Genomic DNA, 22,229 nt, shown 5'->3' on the forward strand with positions numbered 1-22,229 from the left:
CAAAACCGCCACGCCCCGACCGGCCGCTCGATCGTCACTTCCGCCGGGCGCCGGAGGAAGCGCCGAGCCGCCGCGTAGCAACCGGTTTGCGGGAGCGCCTCTCGGCCCGGGGGCGGTGTCGCTGCAAGCCGTCACTCACCGCCGCTAGGGGGCGCGCGGGGCACGGGCTGTCGGCAGCGCCCGGCTTTCTATGTGACAGGAGCGTCCCTTTGGTACAGAGCACACAGGGACACGGTGTGTGGCAGCAGGGGAGCACAGAGCGGCGCCTTGGGATCCGCCAGCTCCAACCCCCTGCCACGGGCAGGGACACCTTCCACTAGACCAGCGTGCTCCAAGCCTTGTCCAGCCTGGCCTTGAACGCTGCCAGGGATGGGGCAGCCACAGCTTCTCTGAGCAACCTGTGCCAGGGCCTCATGACTTTCACAGTAAGGAACTTTCTCCTAATATCTAATCTAAATCCACTCTTTTTCAGTTTAAAGCCATTCCCCCTTGTCTTGTCACTACATACCCTTGTAAAAAGTCCCTCTCTGGATATCCTATAGGCCGCTTTACGTACTGGAAATCTGCTCTAAAGTCACCCCAGAGCCTTCACTGCTCCAGGTTGAACTACCTCCGAGTCTGTCTTCATAGGAGAGACGCTGCAGCCCTCTGACCTTCACGGCCTCCTCTGGACTCACTCCAACAGGTCCACATCACTCTTGTGTTGGGGTCACAGAGCTGAATACAGTACTGCAGGTGGGGTCTCATGAGAGCAGAGGGGGAGAATCACCTTCCCCAACCTTTTTTGGCGCAGCCCAGGATATGGCTGGCATTCTGGGCCAACCAATAATAAAAATAGAAATATAGAATAATAATTAGGGAAATGACACAAGCAACATGAGCAAATAGTGAAGGACAGTGGCAGTACCCAGGAGAAGGGAAGGGAGTGGTGTCCATCCATCAGCAACTGAGGGAAGCAGTCCACAGGCAGCACTCCTGCCAAGCAGTCATGCTCTGCTCTTGCAGGCCGGAGCTACCAAACATTATCCCTTTACGGAGCTGGGAATGCTCCTCCAGGCCCTGCCCTGTCTATCATGTTGAATGTCCTGAATCCAGGACACCAGAGAAAGGTGGGGAAGGAGAAGAATGCGTGATGGGAGCGGGTCGTGCTGCAAACTTAGCAGAGAACACGTCACCTGAAAAGAGACAGCAGCAGGGAAGGGCTGGATGTAGATTCAGTCCCCCATGGCTCCCTGTGGAACCAAGCAGCACAGTGGCAGGAGCAGCAGAGGGCTCTGCAGAGCAAAGCAAGGGTCATAGCCTGTCACCTCTGGTAGGCCTCACACTGCAGGGAAAAGCAGGGTTAAAAACAGATTGTATCAGGTAAGGGACTCTTTACCCTTGGAAGAAAGAAATCTTGCATACATTTTGTTCATTGACACATCTGTAATTTCATTAATAATGTCAATCACTTCAGGTTTGTAATGAGTGTTTTGGAAGGTGTACCTCATTCTGATAGCATCCTCTGGGACTAATTTTCTAGTGTAATCTACTTTCATAAGTACAGAACAAATAAGTTACCTGCATTTTAGAGCAGAAGAAAAAGGAAAAATATACTTAAGCAAAAAAAAAGTTCAGGCTTTAAAGCTTTTCTTCCTAAGAAAGCATGTCACATTGCTGCATGATTAGTCAGACTTCACTGAAAGAAGAAATAACTAGATTAAATTTTGTTTTGGACAAATACAGTATTATCTCTTTTCTTACATAGAATGCAATTCACTCATCTGCTACCAGTTACAGATGTCTCTTCTTTCACACAAAAAAATGCATGACTAACCTGGCTTAGGCCAAAGAACATACTCAAAATCTGCATCCACCTTATCCTGGTTTCACTGGGGATACAGTTAATTTTCTTCCTAGTAGCTGGTGCAGTGCTGTGTTTCAGCTTTATTCTGAGAACAGTGCTGATAACACACCGATGTTTTAGTTGTTGCTAAAGTAATGCTTACCCTGATCAAGGACTTTCCAGTCTCTCATGCTCTCCCAGTGAGGAGGGGCACGGGAAGCCAGGAGGAAGCAGAGACGAGACACCTCATCCAAACTAGCCAAAGGGGTATTCCATACCGCAGCACGTCATGCCCAGTATATAAACTGATCACCCAGAAGGGCAAATCACTGCTTGGTTCTGGCTGGGTATCAGTCAGTGGGTGGTGAGCAATTGTATTGTGTATCAGTTGTGTTTATGGGGTGTTACTCCTCTTTTCGTTGTTTCCCTTTTCATTGTAATTGTTACCAGTGTTCAAGGCCAGGTTCGACAGAGCCTTGGGTGGCATGGTTTAGTGTGAGGTGTCCCTGCCCATGGCAGGGGGGTTGGAACTAGATGATCTTAAGGTCCTTTCCAGCCCTAACTATTCTATGATTCTATTTAATTTCAGTTTTTAAGCTGTTCTTATCTCAGCCCACGTGTTTTACCTTTATCCTATTCGCCTCTCAATCCCACTGAAAGATGTAGGGGGTAAGCAAGCAGATGCTTTGTGCTTAGTTGATGGCTGGAGCTAAACTACGACAGTAACTTGAAATTAGAGACTAACACTAAGAAAAACATTAACTAGACTTCCCCTGAAATCTTCGCACTCTGATGAACATAGGCAATTTCTGTGGTAGGCTCCACCAGTGTTTCACTTGCATTCTTAAAAATACTCATATAATGGTTCAGCTTTAGGTATCTGGAGTGTTGAATCACCTTGTTTCCTGGATAAATAAAAGCAGCCAGAGCCGCTTTTCAGGCTAATTTAGACAGAGCTGTTCTCCAGACTTCTGGAGCCCCTTTTCTGAAGCTGTTTTGATCTTTTGATACTCCTCTTAAGCACAGAAAAACAGAACTGGAGTCAATATCCCGCCATCATCCTAAGGGGATGACTAAAGCCAAAATTCAGGGGAAACAAAATAAAACCCAAATAACCAAGCCAAAAACCTGGAATACCCCAAACAAAAAGCCCTTAAACCCCTGTATTTCATACTCCCAGTTGTCAGGTAAACAAGCACTGTCCTAGTACACACACTGCCACAAAGAACACGTATCAACAAAGCACACCTAAACATACAAAACATATATAGACTCAGGCTTATTCACAACTATGATTTGTATCCTTTCCCTTATTGTAAGCCTTGTTAGTTATAAAAACCTTAAATCTAAGAAAAAAATCCAGAGGAAACCAAACATTTTTTTTGTTTGTTTCATTTTTAATTCGGCTTCACACTGAAAATTCAATTTACAAGCCATTCATAAGGAAAATGTCCAGTTAGGCAGAATGAGCCATGACTGTATAACTGCACATCAACACTTGTAGTGTATCATTCAGTTCCCTTTTAGTAAATCATCATACGACTTGTACAGCATAGTTTAAGTGTCTACACCATTCGGCTCAGTTCATCACATGCTATAGTCCATTTCAACCTATCAGACAACTAGCAAGAAACAAAATGCTCAAATTGAGGTATTTCCTTTAAGAATTTACTGATCACTGGTATTCAGAGGTAATGTTAAATCATATCGTTTTAAACATTGAAAAATGTACAAAACCAAGTTCATTTTTAAAAAATATTATCCTTAGTCTTCCATGCATGTTAATAAAAAATATAAAAATCAAATTTGTAGCACTGAAGCTATACTTTTCATTCTGCTAAAGTATTTCCACAACTGGAACCACAAGTTACAAGTCATTTTTAGTACACTACTTGAAGTATAGTCAGTTCAGTGCAAAGGTAATAGTCTATGTACACATACCATAGGAGCCATAGCGGGGGAATTTACAGCAGAAAATATGCATTCAGATTATTATTATTATTTATCCAGTAGCACTATATATTGTTACAGATTTACACTGCGTATCCAGGGGCTATGATGGCAAAAAGCTTGCAGCCAATACGTACTTTTAAACATATCAGGTCTGCCCAGGCAGCCTCGAAGTCAACAGAATTTGTACCACTGATGGAACAAGCATGTAATACCTTGCAAGGATGCAATAACCTTTCAAGTTCTGAGAATTAGCTTCCTGCTCTGTCAGCAAAGCTTTGCCACCAAAAGCATCCCCTTCATGGCAGTGCCTGACTGGGATTCAGTTGCGGTAAGAGATAATTCCAAAATGTGGTAATTTAAAACATTTACTTTTCTTGCTTTTGCATTTAAATTCTCAAGTATGTTCAGAAACATCGCAATATATTTTTCCAAAATATATAAATGATGTCCTCAATGCAAGTTTAACAATCAAACCCATTTTTCTTTCTGAATTCTCTCTCAGCCTGTTGATAACTCAATTTTATTCTTCAAAAAAGATGAACTAGTACCTGTGATCAAGTTAGAAATGTCCCACACACCTGGAGAGCTTCTGGGTATTATAAAAAAGGTTTAGAAAGTGGTCCCATTGAACAGATGCCAAATACTTTCAGCACAATGCCGCAACATTGAAGCGGTAGAGTACACAATACAAGGTTAGCAGATGCTTAGTCTTGGTCCTCCTCCAGGAAACAAAAATCTATCACTTCTAAAGAAATTTACTTCTGATTTCTATTTCTAACATTACTGATTTACATGGAGCTCCTAACACCCTTAGAGCGACTGGAGAAAGCAATATAAACAAAACACCAGACACAACTATATAGACAAGCAGCTGCAATGTCATTTTTTGTCTAAGTATGTACAGTTGCTAAGGAGAGCTGTTCAACTCAAGGAATTCTAATCCGTGTATTTAAAAATATAATTTCATTTTTAGATGTTTACTTAAAAATCACTTCTGTAGTCTGGAAAGTACAGCACTGGCTAACCTAAAGCTCCCTTCTGAAATGTAAGAAATATTTTGCTTGAACTTCATTATAAAAGAAAACATAGGACAAAAATATATACTTAGGGCATACAAGATCTTTACAAGTTTATTTCTTTAACATTTCAAATACAAAATTGTCTTCATGCTGGATAGTGAATAAAAGACATGTATTTGGGTTTTCCCCATATATATTCATAGACTTAGAAATAACTTACTGTCAGATTAATTTTTTCCAGTACCATGGTAGGATGAAAAGTGTTTAAGCTTCAGCTTTCTTCAGTATCCATAAGGAGACTTTGTTTGCTATCACATTTACAGATGTGCATTTGGAACTTGAAAGTAAACAGGCACACACTGAAAGTAATATGACTCAGAGGTCAGTCCAGTTTAAGGTTTCATTATACCATGTTTCTTCATTTTATTGTTCACAGGAACAAGGAGAATCTCAAACTCTTTCAGACCTGCTGCCACCTGGACACACATGTAACGGTTAAAGTGTGGGAAACGAAAAAGCAGTCCTTTGCCTAATGGCAGGCACAAGCCAAAGTAGCATATGGGCCTTTAGCTTTGGGTGGCATTACCAGAACTAGAACTAGTTTTGGGTGGCATTAACCAGAACAGGACTTACTATTCACATGCCGCTTATGTCTTATGGAGAGAAGTCTGTAAATTATCACTTAAAAGGCAGCAAAGTTTCCCTCAGGCTGCAACACACCTACAAAGAACAGTCAGCACAAGCGAGAGCTGTGGATACACAAAACTGAGTTCACCAGCCCAAGAGGCAGAAATGATTGTTCTTGACTGTGGGAAAAGGTCAGCTGCACAGTGAAACCTCTGCTGCCATACTAGCCTTGGTAGGCTCTTCTGCTTGCCAGTTCAGGACCTAGTTCAGGCTAGTTCAGCCTGATTTTTCTCCAGCTGAATCTCTGGCTCAGAGCTAGCATTCTCAAATAACATCCTATTTATAATATCAAAATAGAGTATTACATAAGTAACTATGACTTTTCTCTTGCTTCTGATATTTTTGGTCAAAGTGAAAAACCTGAAACTTAATACTACATTGACAGATTATCATACAGCACCTTTTGTTGAGATCCCCAAGCTAACCCCAGATGAGCCCTAATGTTCATGTGGCCCTGCGCAAGGTAGCTCAGAATAAAGAAGCATGACAACTGAACCCCTCCAAACATGTTAATTAACAGAAATAACTTAGGTGCAGTCTGCGCTAAGGTGATTCTACTGTTTCCATTCCCAGAGACTGATCATTGGAAAACTGCAAATACACCTTCACTGAGGTCAGCCTGCACAGAAGCATGCTGCTCTGCCACTTTGCTCAAGAAAATGGAATAAGCAGCCGCTGCCATCACACAACTAGTAAAATTATTTTGCCTAACAAACTTGTAAGACAATCTAGGCAGTGTCAACTGCGGCAAAAAGGTCAGCATATTGCACAGAAACATAAACCCTCCATTTTATAAGCCTCTTAAATCCCAGGCTTTCTTGGTATCGCCCACTTCAGTTTAATCCCATTACACATGATAGAGCACATCATCCCGTCTGGGGAAAAAAGGAAGCTGTTTTCTACAAAACAAGTCACTCCTCCACTCGTAAAAGTCAAAGCAATTACCCTGAAATAAACCTGAAAAGTTTCCTAGAGAAAGGAACTGTTTTAACTTGATCACTAGGAGATGCAGGAAATACTCAGATTCAAGTCCAGGCAAGTCTAATGGACAGCCTGTTTGCTCCTGAATTCTCTTGGTAGTTTTACCTCAGTATCGTATAATTTATGAATGTTTTGATCACAGCTTGTTGGTGACTAACGCGTATACTCAGTTAAGTGCCTTAGCTGTAGCACGGAATGACTGTGTTTCTTCCTTTGAGGTGGTGCTAAAGGACTTCACTGTTACAGAGGTCTTGCAAGGCTCCTGTCACAGTTTTACTACTTTTTTCCAGTCTTCAAGGGAAAAAGGCAGGAAGATGCAATGAAACCTCAGCGGCTGTGCTGCCAGTGACCCAGATGTTACTTGGATACCCAATGCTGCAGTACCTTCAGGAAATCAACCACTGACTGAAGAACAGCTGGCTTTATTATTGCCTAGCCAGGACTGTAAGATTACCTGAATGACAATCTCAATCCCTCTGCTTATCTGGGAAACAGATCTTGCTGTTTTGCTGGACTAATTAATCAAGGCACCGATGACAAATTCTTACTTTCCATTTCAAACTGCTGGACTTACTCTTCCTTCTTTTTAGTAAAGGATCTAGCTAGATTAATTAGGCAGTTTAATTTTTCCAAATTAGCTGAAGTTCAGTCACCTAAAAACTAACAAACCATCTAAAGTGTTTGGTTCACAGGGAACTTCCGTGCTCCAGTATGAGTCTAGAAGCTAACTTAAGGTCTGCTAATGTAAAACTCTTGGCCAAAGTATTTGTTTTTTCTTAATTCTAGAAGAATTCTAGAAGTGCTGCAAAATAAAAAGAACAAACCACAGGCTTCACATTAAGCAGAATGCAACATTCTGGGAGGTTTTAGGACCCACGCTCCCGACCTAAAGGAAAATCTGACTTGGTCAGTTTTTAACCAGATTTTTTCTCTCTCCATCCTAGTTCAGTCCCGTAACATATGCAAAGCTGTGCTTAATAATGTATTTCTGATATCATGGCATGTGCTGCCCAAGTTCTACAACTTGTACTCTTTAAGTCCCACTCTGCCCTCCCCCTTTTTTTTTTTAATGAGAACACCATTTCTGAAGGAGCAGAGAGCAGGATGTGACAAAAACAGTTAATGTGAAAAGCTACACTTACTGCATGGGAATATAGAAGTGGGAAGAATAGCACGTAATGCCAGAGATGGCTGTGTAAGGGAACTAATAAATTAATAAAAACACATCTGCTTTAGAAAATTTACCAAGCTATGCAGAGGTTGAAGAGCGATAACCCTTTTTCTCAGAAAAAAGATTTGCTACATTTTATGAATTAAAAAATACTCCAACCAGCCCAGTGCCTAAGCCAGCTAACAAACCTAGTCAGTGAAACAAACCCATGCATGAAAGCAAGAATAAACAGCTGTGTATAAAACCTATTTACTTCCAGCAGCTTTGTCACTAAAGAGGTTGCATCAATTGCCCCAGTGTACACGTGTCTCCTTTTCAACTTCTGCAACCCAAGGATTTACACCTTCAAAGTGGGATTAGCAATCACACAAAGCCTGGTTGCTTTCTATCACAGTAAGATTATCCTAGCTACAATAAATGCATCGAAACATATAGCATGATTCATTCGTACAAAATTATGTGCACAACCTAACTTCTCCACTAAGGATTACAAACTGCCTGCAATGCCTTTAATTGTACCTGCTTACAGCGGTGGGACTCCTGAGGCATCTGTACTAGCACTTGCCTTACTGTGTTACAGACATGGTTAAACATGCTTTGCACCTCCTAAACGTTCGTTTGGCTTTAGTGGGGTTTTGTTATGTTTGAACAAATATAAATGACGGAGAAAACCCCACCAAAATCCCCAACAGTTTTTGGGTATCTTTAATTTTGTGGCTTTCTGTGTTACTTTAAATACATTCAAACTGCAGAGTATACTTGTTCAACCACAGCAGAATAGCAAAATTTTGGCAGGGTGTCTCATACAATATGTAAAAATTCAGTCTGATGCAAGAGCTCTTCTGGCAAGCGATGGTAGTATTACATAAAGAAGTAAAATGCTCATCAGAAATGTCAAATGTCTTCACAACCCTGCATTTTTTGTATAAGGATCAGTTATTAGGTTAAATTGATGCAAGGAAGTGAAGTCATTTCTTCATGTCTCCCTGTAAATTTAGGGGCTGTTGATATCACCCAGTTAAAACAAAACAATGCATTTGTGAAATACATAATACTTCAAGTGAAAACATTTACACATCAGTGTTTGGTGAAGTGGAAAGGAAGCTTTCACAACTACCCTGACACTGCAGCAAGCCACTGAAACTTGCCTGTCATCACCCAGCTGCTCCACAGTCAGATACCTCTTGAAAAGGCTACGTAGAAGGAACTGCTAAAACATTTTGGCAGTTAAGAATTTGATAGGTGAGTTGTGTTGAACACTGCTGCAGTAATGCAATGAGTTACAGGACTCAACCCTCAATGAAGTCTGAGTTTACCACCATGGAGAAATGTGGCTTTTCTGTCACTACAAGGCAGTCTAGCATTATAGCCCTATATTCTACATATGCTAAAATCACCTGAATTACATCCACTGATCTCAGCTTTTGTGACATTATGTGTGGTCTAAAATATTTTCGTGAAGGCTGACCAGGACTTCACCCTATCATTCATCCTATTATGGAAGCACCACAATTCATTCCAGAATTTAAGTGTTGCTTTGTGGATTTGCTATGGTTTTTTTGTTTGGTTGGTTTTTAATGGTTGCTTCCACCAAAAGTACTTGAGCACGAAGCAAACAATGCACTGGTGACTGGCTGCCTCCAGCAGCAGTTCTGGGCAGAACTCACTGACGCACATGCTTTTCAGTGCCTCTTCACCATGCTGTGTGGCTATTGTAGCCTGCAGCACCCTTCAACCCAAACACCCTGCACAGCTTAGCTACAAACAAGTGCAGCTATTAAGCTCACCACAATTAGTAAACATCTCCCTCACCAAAACAAATATGAAACCAAATGAACCGTTTGGTTTTCAGAAGACAGATCCCCAAGTTATACGCACCGTACATGCAAATTAGGCACACTCCTATTTAGCCAACTTCAACCAGCTTTCTTTGCTCTTTTAGAGATGTGGACAAAGAATCTCTTCCTCCGGAGCTTTTAAAAGTTGTCCATGGGATATTAAGCTTAACTTTTTCTTCTTTTCAGACACGTCTCATGGAACTATTTCTCATCCGCTGCACTCTGAAATTCCCAAACTCCCAAGTTCACATACAAAGCAAAAGATAACTATCTCAGCCAGCCTGAGCCATGTGCCATTAAAAGTCTGCAAGATGCAATACACCCAGACTACAGTTCATGTGCCTTCCCTTATATACCGGCTTAAATTCATGCTATATTATCACAGAAAGTAGACCTCAGGATATATCCCTGTACCCTGGGGCATGCTCAACAAAATAAAGTGTCTTCATCTTAGTTGTCTGTTCTGTTTTTAAAGCCTCCAGTGAAGGAAGGCTCCTCACCCCACCTGGAACAACCCATCCTCCCTATTTTAATGAGATGCATTGTAAGGAAATTTTCCTAATGCTTAACTTGCCTTTTAAAAAAATAGCCTGTATCTACTACTAATGTGGAGAAAAGGCTGTTCCTGTTCTCTCTATAGCAACTTTTTCCATATTTGAAGACTGTTTTTGCATCTTCTATCAGTCTCCTTTTGATTAAAGAATATTTCAGGATTTCTCTTTCTTGAGTACCTTATGTCCTCCAGAATCTATCCAGCCACTTCCCATCTCTCTCAGGTGCCCCAACATGAACACGTACTTCATCTGAGGCCTTATCACAGCTTGAAAACAGAAATACCACCACACTTCTCACATGTTAACATAAGTTAACAGTGCTCAGTTTGTCATACTCTATACCATCCCTGCCCCAAGATATTTTATGCAGTAATACCCACTCCTTCCTCTGCTTGTGCAGCTGACTATTCCTACCTAAGTGTAGTTCCTTAAATGCCTTATTTTTCCAAACCACTTAACCTATTTCTCATGATCAGTTTTAACTCAAATTTTGTCTGCCGGTCTGCTGTAGCCCTGTCAGCTCAGCATGTGTTACCTCGATAAATCAAAAACTATCACCTCCAAATGAGGACCCACAGACCCCAGAGAAAGCATAATTTCCTATTTTTTTCTCTCATACCCCTTCTGTTAAAGCCAGTTTCAGTCTGGAGACTTGCCACATACAGTTAGGAATGTCTAAGGACACATTCCAATACCCTAATGAGCTTTAAAACAGCTCCTGCTATTTAAAAAAAACCCAGTAATAAAAGCATTTGGTACAAACAGATTCCCTTCTGGTAAAATTCCTCCCTTCCAATTCTATACTACTCTAACATGTGGAAGATTCAAATCTCAACAGTTTTCCAGTCACAAAGCCATCATATTTTAGCGCAGCCCTACAAAATTAGTCATAGAAATGATCTGCAAGTATTTTTGGTTTGTTTGGAAGTAGAGTTGCCATCAAGAGTTATTTTTGCGACACAGTCCTTCCCACTCCTTGAGGCTTTTGTCACATTTCCCAATCAGTGAAGCTCTGTGGTTTTATAATAATCTGAATTTTTCTCCGAGACCTCCGTTGATAATTAAGGCATCTGGCTTTACAGAAGGAAAGATAAGAAACACTACTAATATAAGTGGGTTTGGTTTTTGTTGTTGTTTACTTTTGTTTAACCAGTTCTAAACCATTTTAAGCTCATATACTGCATATAACATATATGAATGTTTCTATAAAGATTTAACTAGCATTTCTTCAGGATGTTCTACAACTTGTTGCTGGCTTAGCCTCTGAAGTAACAGCAACCTTTTGAAATCTGGGCTGATACAACAAAGCTTCCATAACACGTTCCATGCCAAGTTATCTGTGTATACAGGCTTGCCACAAAAGAAACCTGCGATTCCTGATAAATTGAGAGTAACTACAATTGTGTAAACACCTCCCATTTAAATGCTGGGTGGGCATGACTGGAACTAATTATAAGAGAAAAGCACAAACAGTTTTGTCATGTATTTGCCAACAGTATGTGGCATGTCAGTTTGGAGAACATTCACATTTAATTGCATATGGAACATGACAGTAGAAAAGCGTTGGGGTGTGGGAGAAGGAACCTTCCCTTTTCATCCTACCGTGGAAGAGACTGAAAAAGAAACAATTTTGCCATTCAACAATAAAAATTAAAAGTAACCATTAGCAAGTTTTTGCATTATTGTTTCCAAACTGCTCACTGGAACCAAAACAAAGGGCCAAAATATGCTTGCCTTGCTCAAGAGAATAATCCCACTGAAATCAACAAGACTGACTATGCAAAGATGGACAGCAAAGTTTGGCCCCAAATAAACATCCCCATAACTAGGGAAAACACTAATCACCAAAGTGCACTTAACACCATAGTAGCTACAGTTTCCTTATACATGCACAGTTTGTGCGACACCTGGTATATGAAACTAGCCAATGGAATATAAATAAGTGTGCCGCTTCCTTTTAAATATGAACATTAATAATGAAGCACATTCACATTTTTGCCTTTCAAAGACCTTTTTGGAAAAAACAAAAAAAACTAAAAAAAACCCACCTTCCCCAAAATAACCTGGAACATGTTGTTAAATATAGCACATATGATTCAAAGAACAGTATTAAAGTAGAAGAACTCTCACACACAAAACTGGTATTTGCTGTATAGCTGGAGTGACTTATGAAAATCCCAAGAAAAGACAATCCTCTCACCAGGAGAGGAAGGGAACAGCTGTAGTGTTAATTCAGTTTCTTCTGCAGGGGCTTGTTTTTATCTTCAGTACTATCAGGGCTGAAGTCAGTACAGATACCATTAGGAACAGAAAGAGATGAAGTCTCCAAGCCACTCTCAGGTCCCATCTGATCAGCATAGAGATAGTCTTCTGCAAAGTGTGGGTGCAATTCAGCAAATCTGTAGAAGTCATCTAAAAAAATACAAATTGTTGTTACACAGAATCAGCTCTTTGAAACAGAAGGATGCTAAATTTGAATAGTTACACATGTATGATCACTCTGGAGAAAAATAGCAGCAGTTAGCATAATGCTATTCCCACAGCCTTAGTTTCTCAGCAGAAGTTTACCACATCCCCAGAGCCAAGACGCTGCAAAGGGTTATCTAAGCCCTCCTAACACACTTCAGACCAAAGCTTAGCTTGTATGGTGAAGGGGTAAACAGGCTCAGATTTGCATTAAAACGCATGAGGAGCACCCCATGTCCTGACATAACAACCCACTGTCCACTAGGGAAACGGTAGGAGCCCTCCAGCTGAGGAACAACAAATAGCAAGAGTAGTCATTTCTTAAAATCTAGGCAGACTTCTGCAAACATGCCCTTTAATGCTTTGCACTCATAATTCTCTTCAGCCTAACACCAGCTGACCTTGCTGCCTTCCTCTTTCAAGATGACAGCATGTCAAAAGTCCTAATATTTTGGAGAATATGACTGTGATAAGATAATTAATTTGTAACACATAGGGAAAAAAGCCCTCCAATTTTAATGTTGGATACTAAAGAAGACAAAAAAAGAACAAGATCAGCTCTTGGGGCAGGGGGAGGAATCCTTAACATCAAGAAACATAATTTTGTGTTAAAAATCAGATATTGAAGCCTTGTCACAACTTGCCCATATGACTGTTTATACAGGCATAATTTGAACACAAGATACTGTACAGGATCCCAGTCACAAGTGGCTATACTTATAATGTAAACTGATACTGGAAAACATTATCACCAGCTCAGTCACCTACAGTATATCACACACAGCCCACTCAAATTCACAGTGTTATCCCAGAAGAGTTTGTCATCAAGCAATCTGTGAGTTCCCCAGAGTGCAGCACAGATGCCAGCTGCAGTACCCTTTCAGAGGCGTGAATCCCTGGTACAACTGGGCTGGTGTGGAAGAAGGGAACTACCACAGCTTTCCCTCCCTGAGACCCTTCTCCGTTTCAGATGACATGTTTGCCTCAGTACTGCAAAGGGTAAGGGAATGTCAACTGTCTCACAGGGACACTGAACTGGTAGGTCAACCCTGCTTCTGAACTCTCACAAAGGGAGAGGTGGGGAGAATGCAATAAACAACTTAATCCTTCTGCAAACAAAAAAGCGTGTATCTTTTATCCATAGTTTATATGGATCTAAAGTATTGGACCCTGTAACTGAAACAAGAGCTGAAGATATTCAGGCCATGAAAAACAACATTACCATCTCTGTTGAAAAACCTGCATGTACAAAAGGCTGATTGATCATGTAAATGATAAAGGCCTTCAGGGAAAAAACCACCAACTTAAATGTTTGAAAATATATACAGCAAAGATTTTTAATGGAAGTTCGACTTCTTTTTCTAACTGTAATCTCATAGCAAAGGATGTGATTTATCTGACCTTTTTCAAGAAAGGAAAGTAGAGTGCTCTTTTATATTTAAAATATTCAACACTGGTAGTAGTCATTTCTGGTAGAGCTCAGGAAGTAGATATTTTGGGTCTTACTGAAAGAACTCCTGAAGATATTAAGGAGTACTTATCAAACCTGTGCATAGCAGAGCCCAAGGAAAAGTGCTTGGATCCCATTTGCCTCATTCATCAGAAACGTGACACAAGATGATGGAGGAAGAATGAGCTATTTCAGCAGTACTTCTAATCACAGGTCTCATCTTGGAGCTCAAGCTTAAAACAATTGTGAAGCATGAGACTGAAGAAAAAGATAACCATAGGCATTTATTTGGGAAAAAGTAATTTTGCTTCCTAACCCTACTAAAAGGAAAAATACAAAAAGAAGGAAAGACCCCAAAGTGGAGTTCTTTAGGACTCCTATGTTTTTGCATTAAGTATGCGTATGTACAGTATGAACTTAAAGAGGTTTTTCTCCTGCCTTTGCAACACCCTCATACTACTTGATGCTACTGATAGAAGCTCTGTGTTCATGAACCTCCTAGTTTTCGTTCCACCTCAGCTACGTAGTTAATGTACACGAACTTAGTAGGAAAATCCTGTAGATAATACAGGCAAAGGTACTACATTTTAAAGCACAAATAATTCTTCCTTCTCCCTCCATTCATCCGTGTAGGTATTCACAATACTGCAAATTCCCCTTTTCTTCTTGTTACCATCAAGCAAGGCAGATTTCAGAACATTTTCACAGTCACCATTTGTCCATCAAGAATAGGTGGAGATTATCCTAGAATTTGCAATGCCAACCTACAGAACCTATTCAAATTCCCCAGAATCATATTCTAAGATTGAGAAATCTTGCCCCTTTCCAGATCACACTGAGCAGAGCAGCTCTGGAACAAAGGTGTATCTAAGCAGGTAAGCCAACAGCACACTGCTTTAGAGAACTGATACACTAGTTGTCAAAGATCTGTGTATTTTTAAAGATGTGACAAAAATCCGGACTTCTAACAATTCCAATCCAAGATTCTGAGGCTAATTATACAATCTTGATTTTGCTGCTGGTCATTCTGTTTATCTGGGCTTTTCCTGTGGGATGAGATCTCTGGCTTCAAGGACTCTGCTATATGTGCAGCAACTTAGGTTTGCTACTTTGGATTTTTTTGTTGTTGTTGTTCTTACAAGTAAGACTGAAGACTTAATATTCCTGCTTCACACTCCAACACACTAGAAAGAAGGAGCTTGTAAACAGACCCCTCTGCCATATGTATCCAAAGTAATGTCAGTACTCTTTTACCAGACACACAGTTTTGATTTCTTAGAACTTGACTGAATAATGCCTTCAGAAAAGGTGCAGTCTGAAAGTTTTCCACCTCTCCCTTCTCAGCATTTAAGTGCAACAAACCGAGTATGTGGAGTCATATGCTTAGGAAAGGCAAGAGACTGGTTATTTATGGCAAGAATTTTGAAGAAAGAAATGCAATGCCAAAAGTTTACTTTCATCTCCTAATTCTCTACCACAATAAACTAGACATTTATTCTCACTATTAAGCTTTCATATATGTTAGAATTTCATGTATGTAATTATTATATGTATGTAAAAATTATATGTAATATAAAATGAGCACTTGTATAAGAAAAAGATCCAAGCAAAGTTTCAAAGAAATTATGTGACCACCACCGTACTTTGTGTAGCCTCGCAGGAGACTGCTCTTGATTACAGGAAATAAAACAGTGAAAATGAAAGTTAAGCACTACAGTGTCCACTGCTTTATCTCAGTGGTCCAGATTTTATTGTGATGAGAAGACACCATGATCACGTAGGGACAACTGCAGACTTAAATGCAACTAAGTACTATTAAAGATGAATATTCAATTATGAATTCTTTGCTAACTCGCATGAACTGGCCTGAGTTCACCTGTACGCTATTTCAAATTCAGCTATTCTCAAACAACGGAGAGTGCCAGAATTAGTATTCTGCTAGTCTTACCACCTTAAGATTCTGTGCTAGTATTTTTGAATGTAGGGAAAGAGTTGAGTCACTGCTCAAATGAGTTCAGGGACAAGGAGCAACAGAGATAGGCAGGAAAAAAGGCGATAGCATAGGATGGACCAGGAAATGCTGGAGACATGATAAATCAGAGGTAGAAAAAGGGAAGGGGTAGTATGCAGGAATCAAGGAGGCAAAGACATAGCAGTCAGGAAAGGGGAGGGCAGTAGCCATGATACTCATTCCAATAATGAAAACAGTTCTGTACTTGAAGCTTTACATACATATTGTATGACTGAAACATAGAAATTAGTGTAGGATTTACCAGCACTGATGTCTCAATTTGTGAGATTTTTACAAATTAAACACATACTGATTATCCTGAAGGAAAGCCACTAGAACATGGCACGTCCTAAGCACTTCTACTGGAGGTACGTGTTATGTCGGCTATCAACAACTCAGTTCATGCTTAAATGATACAACTAAATTTAGAACCTTACTGCATAAATGATGAATAATCTGAAGTACCACTCAAGTACTTTAATTCACAGCATAATCTATTCACCCAGATCTCACCCTTTTTAAATGCAACTTTCTCACCTCCAGATCACCTGCATTACAGGATACATATTGAGCAGCCTGGTTAATACTCCCATTTTGCCTCACCCCCCCACTTGTGACTTATTGTCAAACAGGCTGAGAAATTACTATAGGAACAGAAAGTTTTATATCACTCTGCCTTCTGTAAGGGCAGAGATAGTGCGGAACAGATAAAAGAGACAGGGCAACAGGACAGAGCTAAGACAGATTTCTTAAAGACATATATTCACATACATGGAAATCACAGAACATAACATTCCGAAAGAGATCCAGGTATTGCCTGACTTCACGTATAAGGAAAACCTCTGGAAATATGCAAGCATCACATTTGTTAAAGGTGAAACTAATTTTTTTTTCAATGTCAATTTACTTTGTTTGCAGTGCTTTTACCATTATTAAAGCCAACAAGTCAACTAGAAATGGTAAAGTTTAATAAAATTAACTGGTTTGTGTATCAACATGTTCAGACACTTTGGCATTTTGTGACAGCTCAGATCCACTTAAAATACTCACCAAAAGTAATCTTTCCTTTTTCTTCTGCATCTACAGCTTTAAAAAGATGTGTAACATTAATCTGTGACACACCCATGGCAGTCTTCAGAATATAGGCTAAATCCTCTTCTGTTATAGTTCCGTTTTCTGACTGGTACATCTATGAATCAAGACAACAAGATAAATCACTGCATAACCGAATGCTAACTTCTATAAACAGCACCACATAACTAAGCAGTTATGCAAAATTAAAGCTTGGTATTGGAAATTCTAGTCACTCTCAGATTCAAGTGACCTACTAAGGATTTCTGATTAGTCTGGGTAAAAGATAGCATTGATTATTAGTTCACCTCTGTATGCTTAGAAAGCAAAGCTTGCTATGTTCAGAAAAAAACCCCTATGTTTACATGCATAACCACTGGAATTTCAGCAGTATTCAGAGCCAAGACTGTTTAACATGTTTTGCAGATGTGTAATTGAATAATTATTAGTCCATTGAGTTCTGTGTCTAAACTCCAAGAGTCAGGAGATACATGCCAAACATTGCACTTTATCACTGAAAACAAATGACAAAGTGCTTTTCAAGAAATTGCATATGGCAGAGGACAGCACTTGCATCAAGCCGCACATTTATGAACTGGCTAGATCCTTCACTGGCTCCCAATAAACTGTGTGAATATCTCACTGCACACAAACCCAGGACAGGGGACAAGATTAAAACCCCCTTCTCTTTCCATTTTTACTAGAACACTGTGAGCAAAATTCCCTCAGCTCAAGATTGTTTTTGACCCTTCCAATCACCACTAATAGGATAAAGTGAGCCACACCTGCTTCCCTTCGCTGAGAGCTTCGCCTTTTTAATACATGCATAGAACTTCTTTGCAGTTCCACAGTTAACTTTGTATTTTACTTTTATAAGTGAATTTTATACTTTTGAGGGAACTCAAAATTATGTATTATCAACTGAACAGTTCTATTAAATTTAGGTGCTTCCAAAGGAAAATAACTGTCCAATCTGATCTTTTCTTCCCCTAAAATGGTAAAGTACATTGCACATTATGCATGGTAACAGCTAAATTTTACTGAAATACTGCCCAAAAGCCACCTTCAGGTTCACTTTAGTCTTGTTCATTTTAATATGAAGACACAGAGTTGACCAAACAGCACCTGAGTATTTCTCCATGCCATTATATAGATCAAACGGAGTAAGGGCAGAGACCTTTCTGCTTTTCCCTCAGAAGCAGCAGTAGGCTAACAGCTATTAGAGGCAGATTTTCCCAAATGTCTGTAGGAACTAAATATTTTTGTTCCTTCCTCCTTTGTCAATTTTTTTTGATACTGGCAAAAGGGTAAGAATGATAGATCTGGACACTAAAGATTCACAGGAGCCTCATTTCTTTAACAAAACATAGTTAAGAGAATAATGCACTTATGCTGAAGACCTTGAAAACATCTACTCAGAAAATACGGCTGCCAAGTAGAACCATGCAACTGCATGTTCTCAATTCCATTCATTCACTAATGAAGACAGCACCAAGATTTCGCACTTTTCAGTTTTAGCAACACTAAAGGCACTAAAGAGTTCAAGGCAAAGTGAAAAAATGATGCAGGATGCAGCAGTTTGTGCGTTGAAATAGAAATATTAAAGGAATTAACAAGCAATAATTCAAGGAGTCAGACAAACCCACAGGAATGGCAAGCATTAACGTATTGCTGCTGTCACTTTTCCAAAAAGCCTGCATTAACCATCTATGCTGATACTACAACAAACCACTGAGGACAGAAGAACAAGATCAGGAGCACTTTTGAGAGGCATAAAGGCTGAGAAGAGGCTGCAGGACTAACACACAAACATGGTTAAGCCTAAGAGAGAAGAAAACCTTAGCAAGAAAATAAAAAGGGGTTAAAAAAAACCCCAAACAAACCAAACCGAAGCAAAAACAAAACTCTATTAAGATGTAGGAAAAGTTTTTAAATATTTTACTAACTTGAAAAATGAAATTTTATTGAAACATTATAAAAAGTAGTAACCGCGACTCATTAGCCTTAAGTTTGGAGGAATCAATACAAAGGACTTCAGGTTTTCAGCACATGTTTCAAGGTGCTGAAAAGAATTCTATCAGAGTTCCACAGAGAGCAATTTCTAACTGCAGACTTCCATAATTTTACATAAACTTGCAGTGCATTCCCTCTGAACATGCCCTCTTAATCTAATTTTCCATTACTGTTATTTTAAAACGTAATTAAGTATTAAAAGGGCATGTGAAACGAGCTTCTGTTAGGTGTAATGGCAGTATTAATAACTTCTAAAGATAAGTAAACTACACAGAGGCAGAAAACACTGCTTACCTGAAACGCCAACTGAATTGTTTCCAGAGTTTTGGATGGCTTGCAGACAACTGACAGAGCAATGACAAATTCCCGAATGTCAATTATGCCTTCTTCATTCTGTGAAGAAAATCCTCACCTCGAAATACTGCAATTTGTCTGAACGTCCATAAATAACCAACAGTTGACAAAGATGCAGAATATTCAGAAAGATCGTTTACATAACAGTTACATACGCCACTGCAAAGAAGTCTCACTGAAATGGAATTACGTTAGGGCAAGAACTTAGGTCACCAAAGCTCTGCAGAACCTTTTCAGAGTCTCAGTCAGAAGTGATAATTCAAATCTTTTTGGAAGACAGTGCTGCTACTGTCACCCTTCACTTGCATATTTAAGATTTTTACATTAAACCATCTGAATTACCAGGTAGAAATTAAAACTGGAGAACCATAATGCAAGCTAGCCTAACTTAAGTCCCGAACACATGACATCTGTTCTTCGGTCTAAGAGAGAACCCTGCGCACATATCCACTTCCTGGTCCAATCAGCACCTCATCCAGATAAAGATAATAGTCATTTCCCCATTCTCACTGATTGCCTGATGAATGAAGAACTGGCTCATCTGCCAAGTTCCTAGGTCCTTCACATTTCAGGCACCCTAGAAGAACAAGTGATTTATTTACAAGGTTAAGTAAAATAACATCTAATAGGCATTGCATTCAGTTGCAACAACCAGTGGCAGAGATTTCTTCCTCTTCATATTTTGCATCTAAAAAGAAAATCAGTTTTGTCCAGCTGATGCTCCTTTTAACTTCTACCTCAATGAATGTTTTATTTACTTGATAATAGGTGCTCTTTACCTTGCTGACAATGAAACGCAGTAGGCAAATACTGTGGTGAAGTGCTCAAAAACATAAGCCCAAATCAAACCTCAGTGAACTCAACTGGAACTGAACTGGGCTAAAGCAAACTTTAAGTAGTAGAATTTTTAAACATGATGTTGCTTCTTACCTCATCAAAAAGTGAAAACATACTTTCTAATGTCTGTGAAACTGGAAATTCCAAGTATGCTGAAAATTCTTTAAGATCAATCTTTTCTTTTTTCATTTTCATGGCACTTGCAGCATATTTATCAAGATCATCTTCAAGTGTTTCTGGCTTCAGCCTAAGAAAGAGTATTTTTTTTTGCACATTTTAAAAATAAACCCAACTTTAACAATACAAAATTCAATATACCAAGTGAAATAGTGGATGATATTGCTGTAAAACATGACAAAATCTAGAATCATAATTACTAAACAACATGATAAAATAATGTATTAATAATGTAATTTTAAGGCTCCAATTAGTTCTTGAACTGTATCAGAAATTACTGCAAGAGCTTAGGAACTCTAGTCTTAAACCTGTGTTCTTCATTCTACCTTGGTAACTGTTATTCTACCTTGATTACTGCTTGTAAGCTGTTCAACATGGACAAGAAACACCATCATTTATCAGAACTAGCTAATAAATATCAGGCATGAGGAACTAGGTGGGATTTAGGTTACCTGAATATGGCTGTATTATAGGACAGTAACACAAACCAATTAAGCTTCCAAATTTACTAATGTCTCTGAACAGGAAGGACCTGATGCATCTTGCCTACAATAAATCAGGGATTACATAATAGCTATTATACTGCTAATCCTGTTTGCCAGTCCCTGGTCTTCACATTCAGTCTGGAGCTGGACACCATTATGAGGTGACCCAAACAAAGTTATAGCAGTTTATACAGCTACAGAAATTTCCCCCCAGTGCTTCCGATTACAAAACCAGATTCTGACTGATGAGTGAATGAATGGCAGAGATCTACTGCATGGTACTGTAGCATGGTTGCTGGCTCTTTTTGTTCGGTTTTTTTTGCCATCCTCCCCACCCTTAATTCAAGCTTCCTGTTTTTGTTTTGTGAAACAAAGTCTTACTACGAATATGATATATGGTGCTCTTAGTACGTGGGGAAAAGGAAATTCCCTCCCTACTACAACAGCAACGAAATCTTGACTAGCAGGTTTCCTCTGAACTGATTTAAAGTAATGTGGACATCCAAGCACTCCAGTCTGAAGACAAAAGAGACCAATATATTCTTTTGCAATATTATTCTGCAGTTGCCTGGTTTCCTGTTTGCTGCTGCAGTCAAGGAAAAGCAGTTATTTACAGTACTCATAAGCTCACTCCAGAATTGCTACCAGACTGCAGCTGGGACTCATCAGCAGCTTCCTCTCAGTGACAAGAATGAATAAAATACTTAATATCAGCATTCTCAGGGGCTTCTGAGAAAAGATAAGAGCTTTTCTGATAGGAAGATTATCTGATACATCAGCTCCAGACCACGATCACTTTTTGAAATGAGCCTTCCTAAAAATTACTGCTTTTAAGCAAAAACACAACTACCATGCTCTCTGCCATTACTTAAATGACTTGTCAAAGTTTACTAACTAAACAATGCCAAGCACCATATTTCTAAATTATAAGAGCCAAACATGCAAGAATTCTGCCAGAGACCCATGGTCCCTACCGAATATTCATATGTTCTCCATCCTGGCATTAAAGCACCTATCTTAATTTTTGGTCCCTAGACAGTATAAAAAGAGCAGCAGAATACTCCTCTGCAGAAATGCATTTTCCGTGATCAAGCAGAGAAGTAGCAGGAACAATGACAAAGGAAACCATGGAGGATTCAAGACACACGAACAACTCAGCTTCCTACATGCAAGGTTACATGCAAGAAGTCTCCACAGATAATACATCCCCATTGTAGTAGCCAAAATGGCTTGTAACTGTAGGATGAAGACAGCTGGCAACCGAATCTTCCCTTGAGATAAGCCACTCCTGACAGAGAATATGCAGTCTAACATCTGCCTCTAAATCAGAGACATTT

General features: G+C 39.6%; 1 protein-coding gene across 1 annotated transcript in view; it reads right to left on the reverse strand.

The window, feature by feature from the left end:
* Positions 1 to 11,412: 11,412 nt before the first annotated feature.
* Positions 11,413 to 22,229, reverse strand: part of LPCAT1 (lysophosphatidylcholine acyltransferase 1) — a gene marked incomplete at its 5' end in the record, with an annotated part of 57,690 nt that continues 46,873 nt past the window's right edge. Inside the window, 4 exons of the mRNA XM_080639650.1 lie at positions 11,413 to 12,440; positions 17,006 to 17,144; positions 19,334 to 19,432; positions 20,324 to 20,477. Of these exons, the coding sequence (XP_080495776.1) occupies positions 12,256 to 12,440; positions 17,006 to 17,144; positions 19,334 to 19,432; positions 20,324 to 20,477 (577 nt within the window). The 3' untranslated portion in view covers positions 11,413 to 12,255. The remainder of the gene's footprint in view (positions 12,441 to 17,005; positions 17,145 to 19,333; positions 19,433 to 20,323; positions 20,478 to 22,229) is intronic.

Source organism: Psittacula echo, assembly GCF_963264785.1.
Source record: "Psittacula echo genome assembly, chromosome: 2".
In the NCBI taxonomy this organism is placed as follows: domain Eukaryota; kingdom Metazoa; phylum Chordata; class Aves; order Psittaciformes; family Psittacidae; genus Psittacula; species Psittacula echo.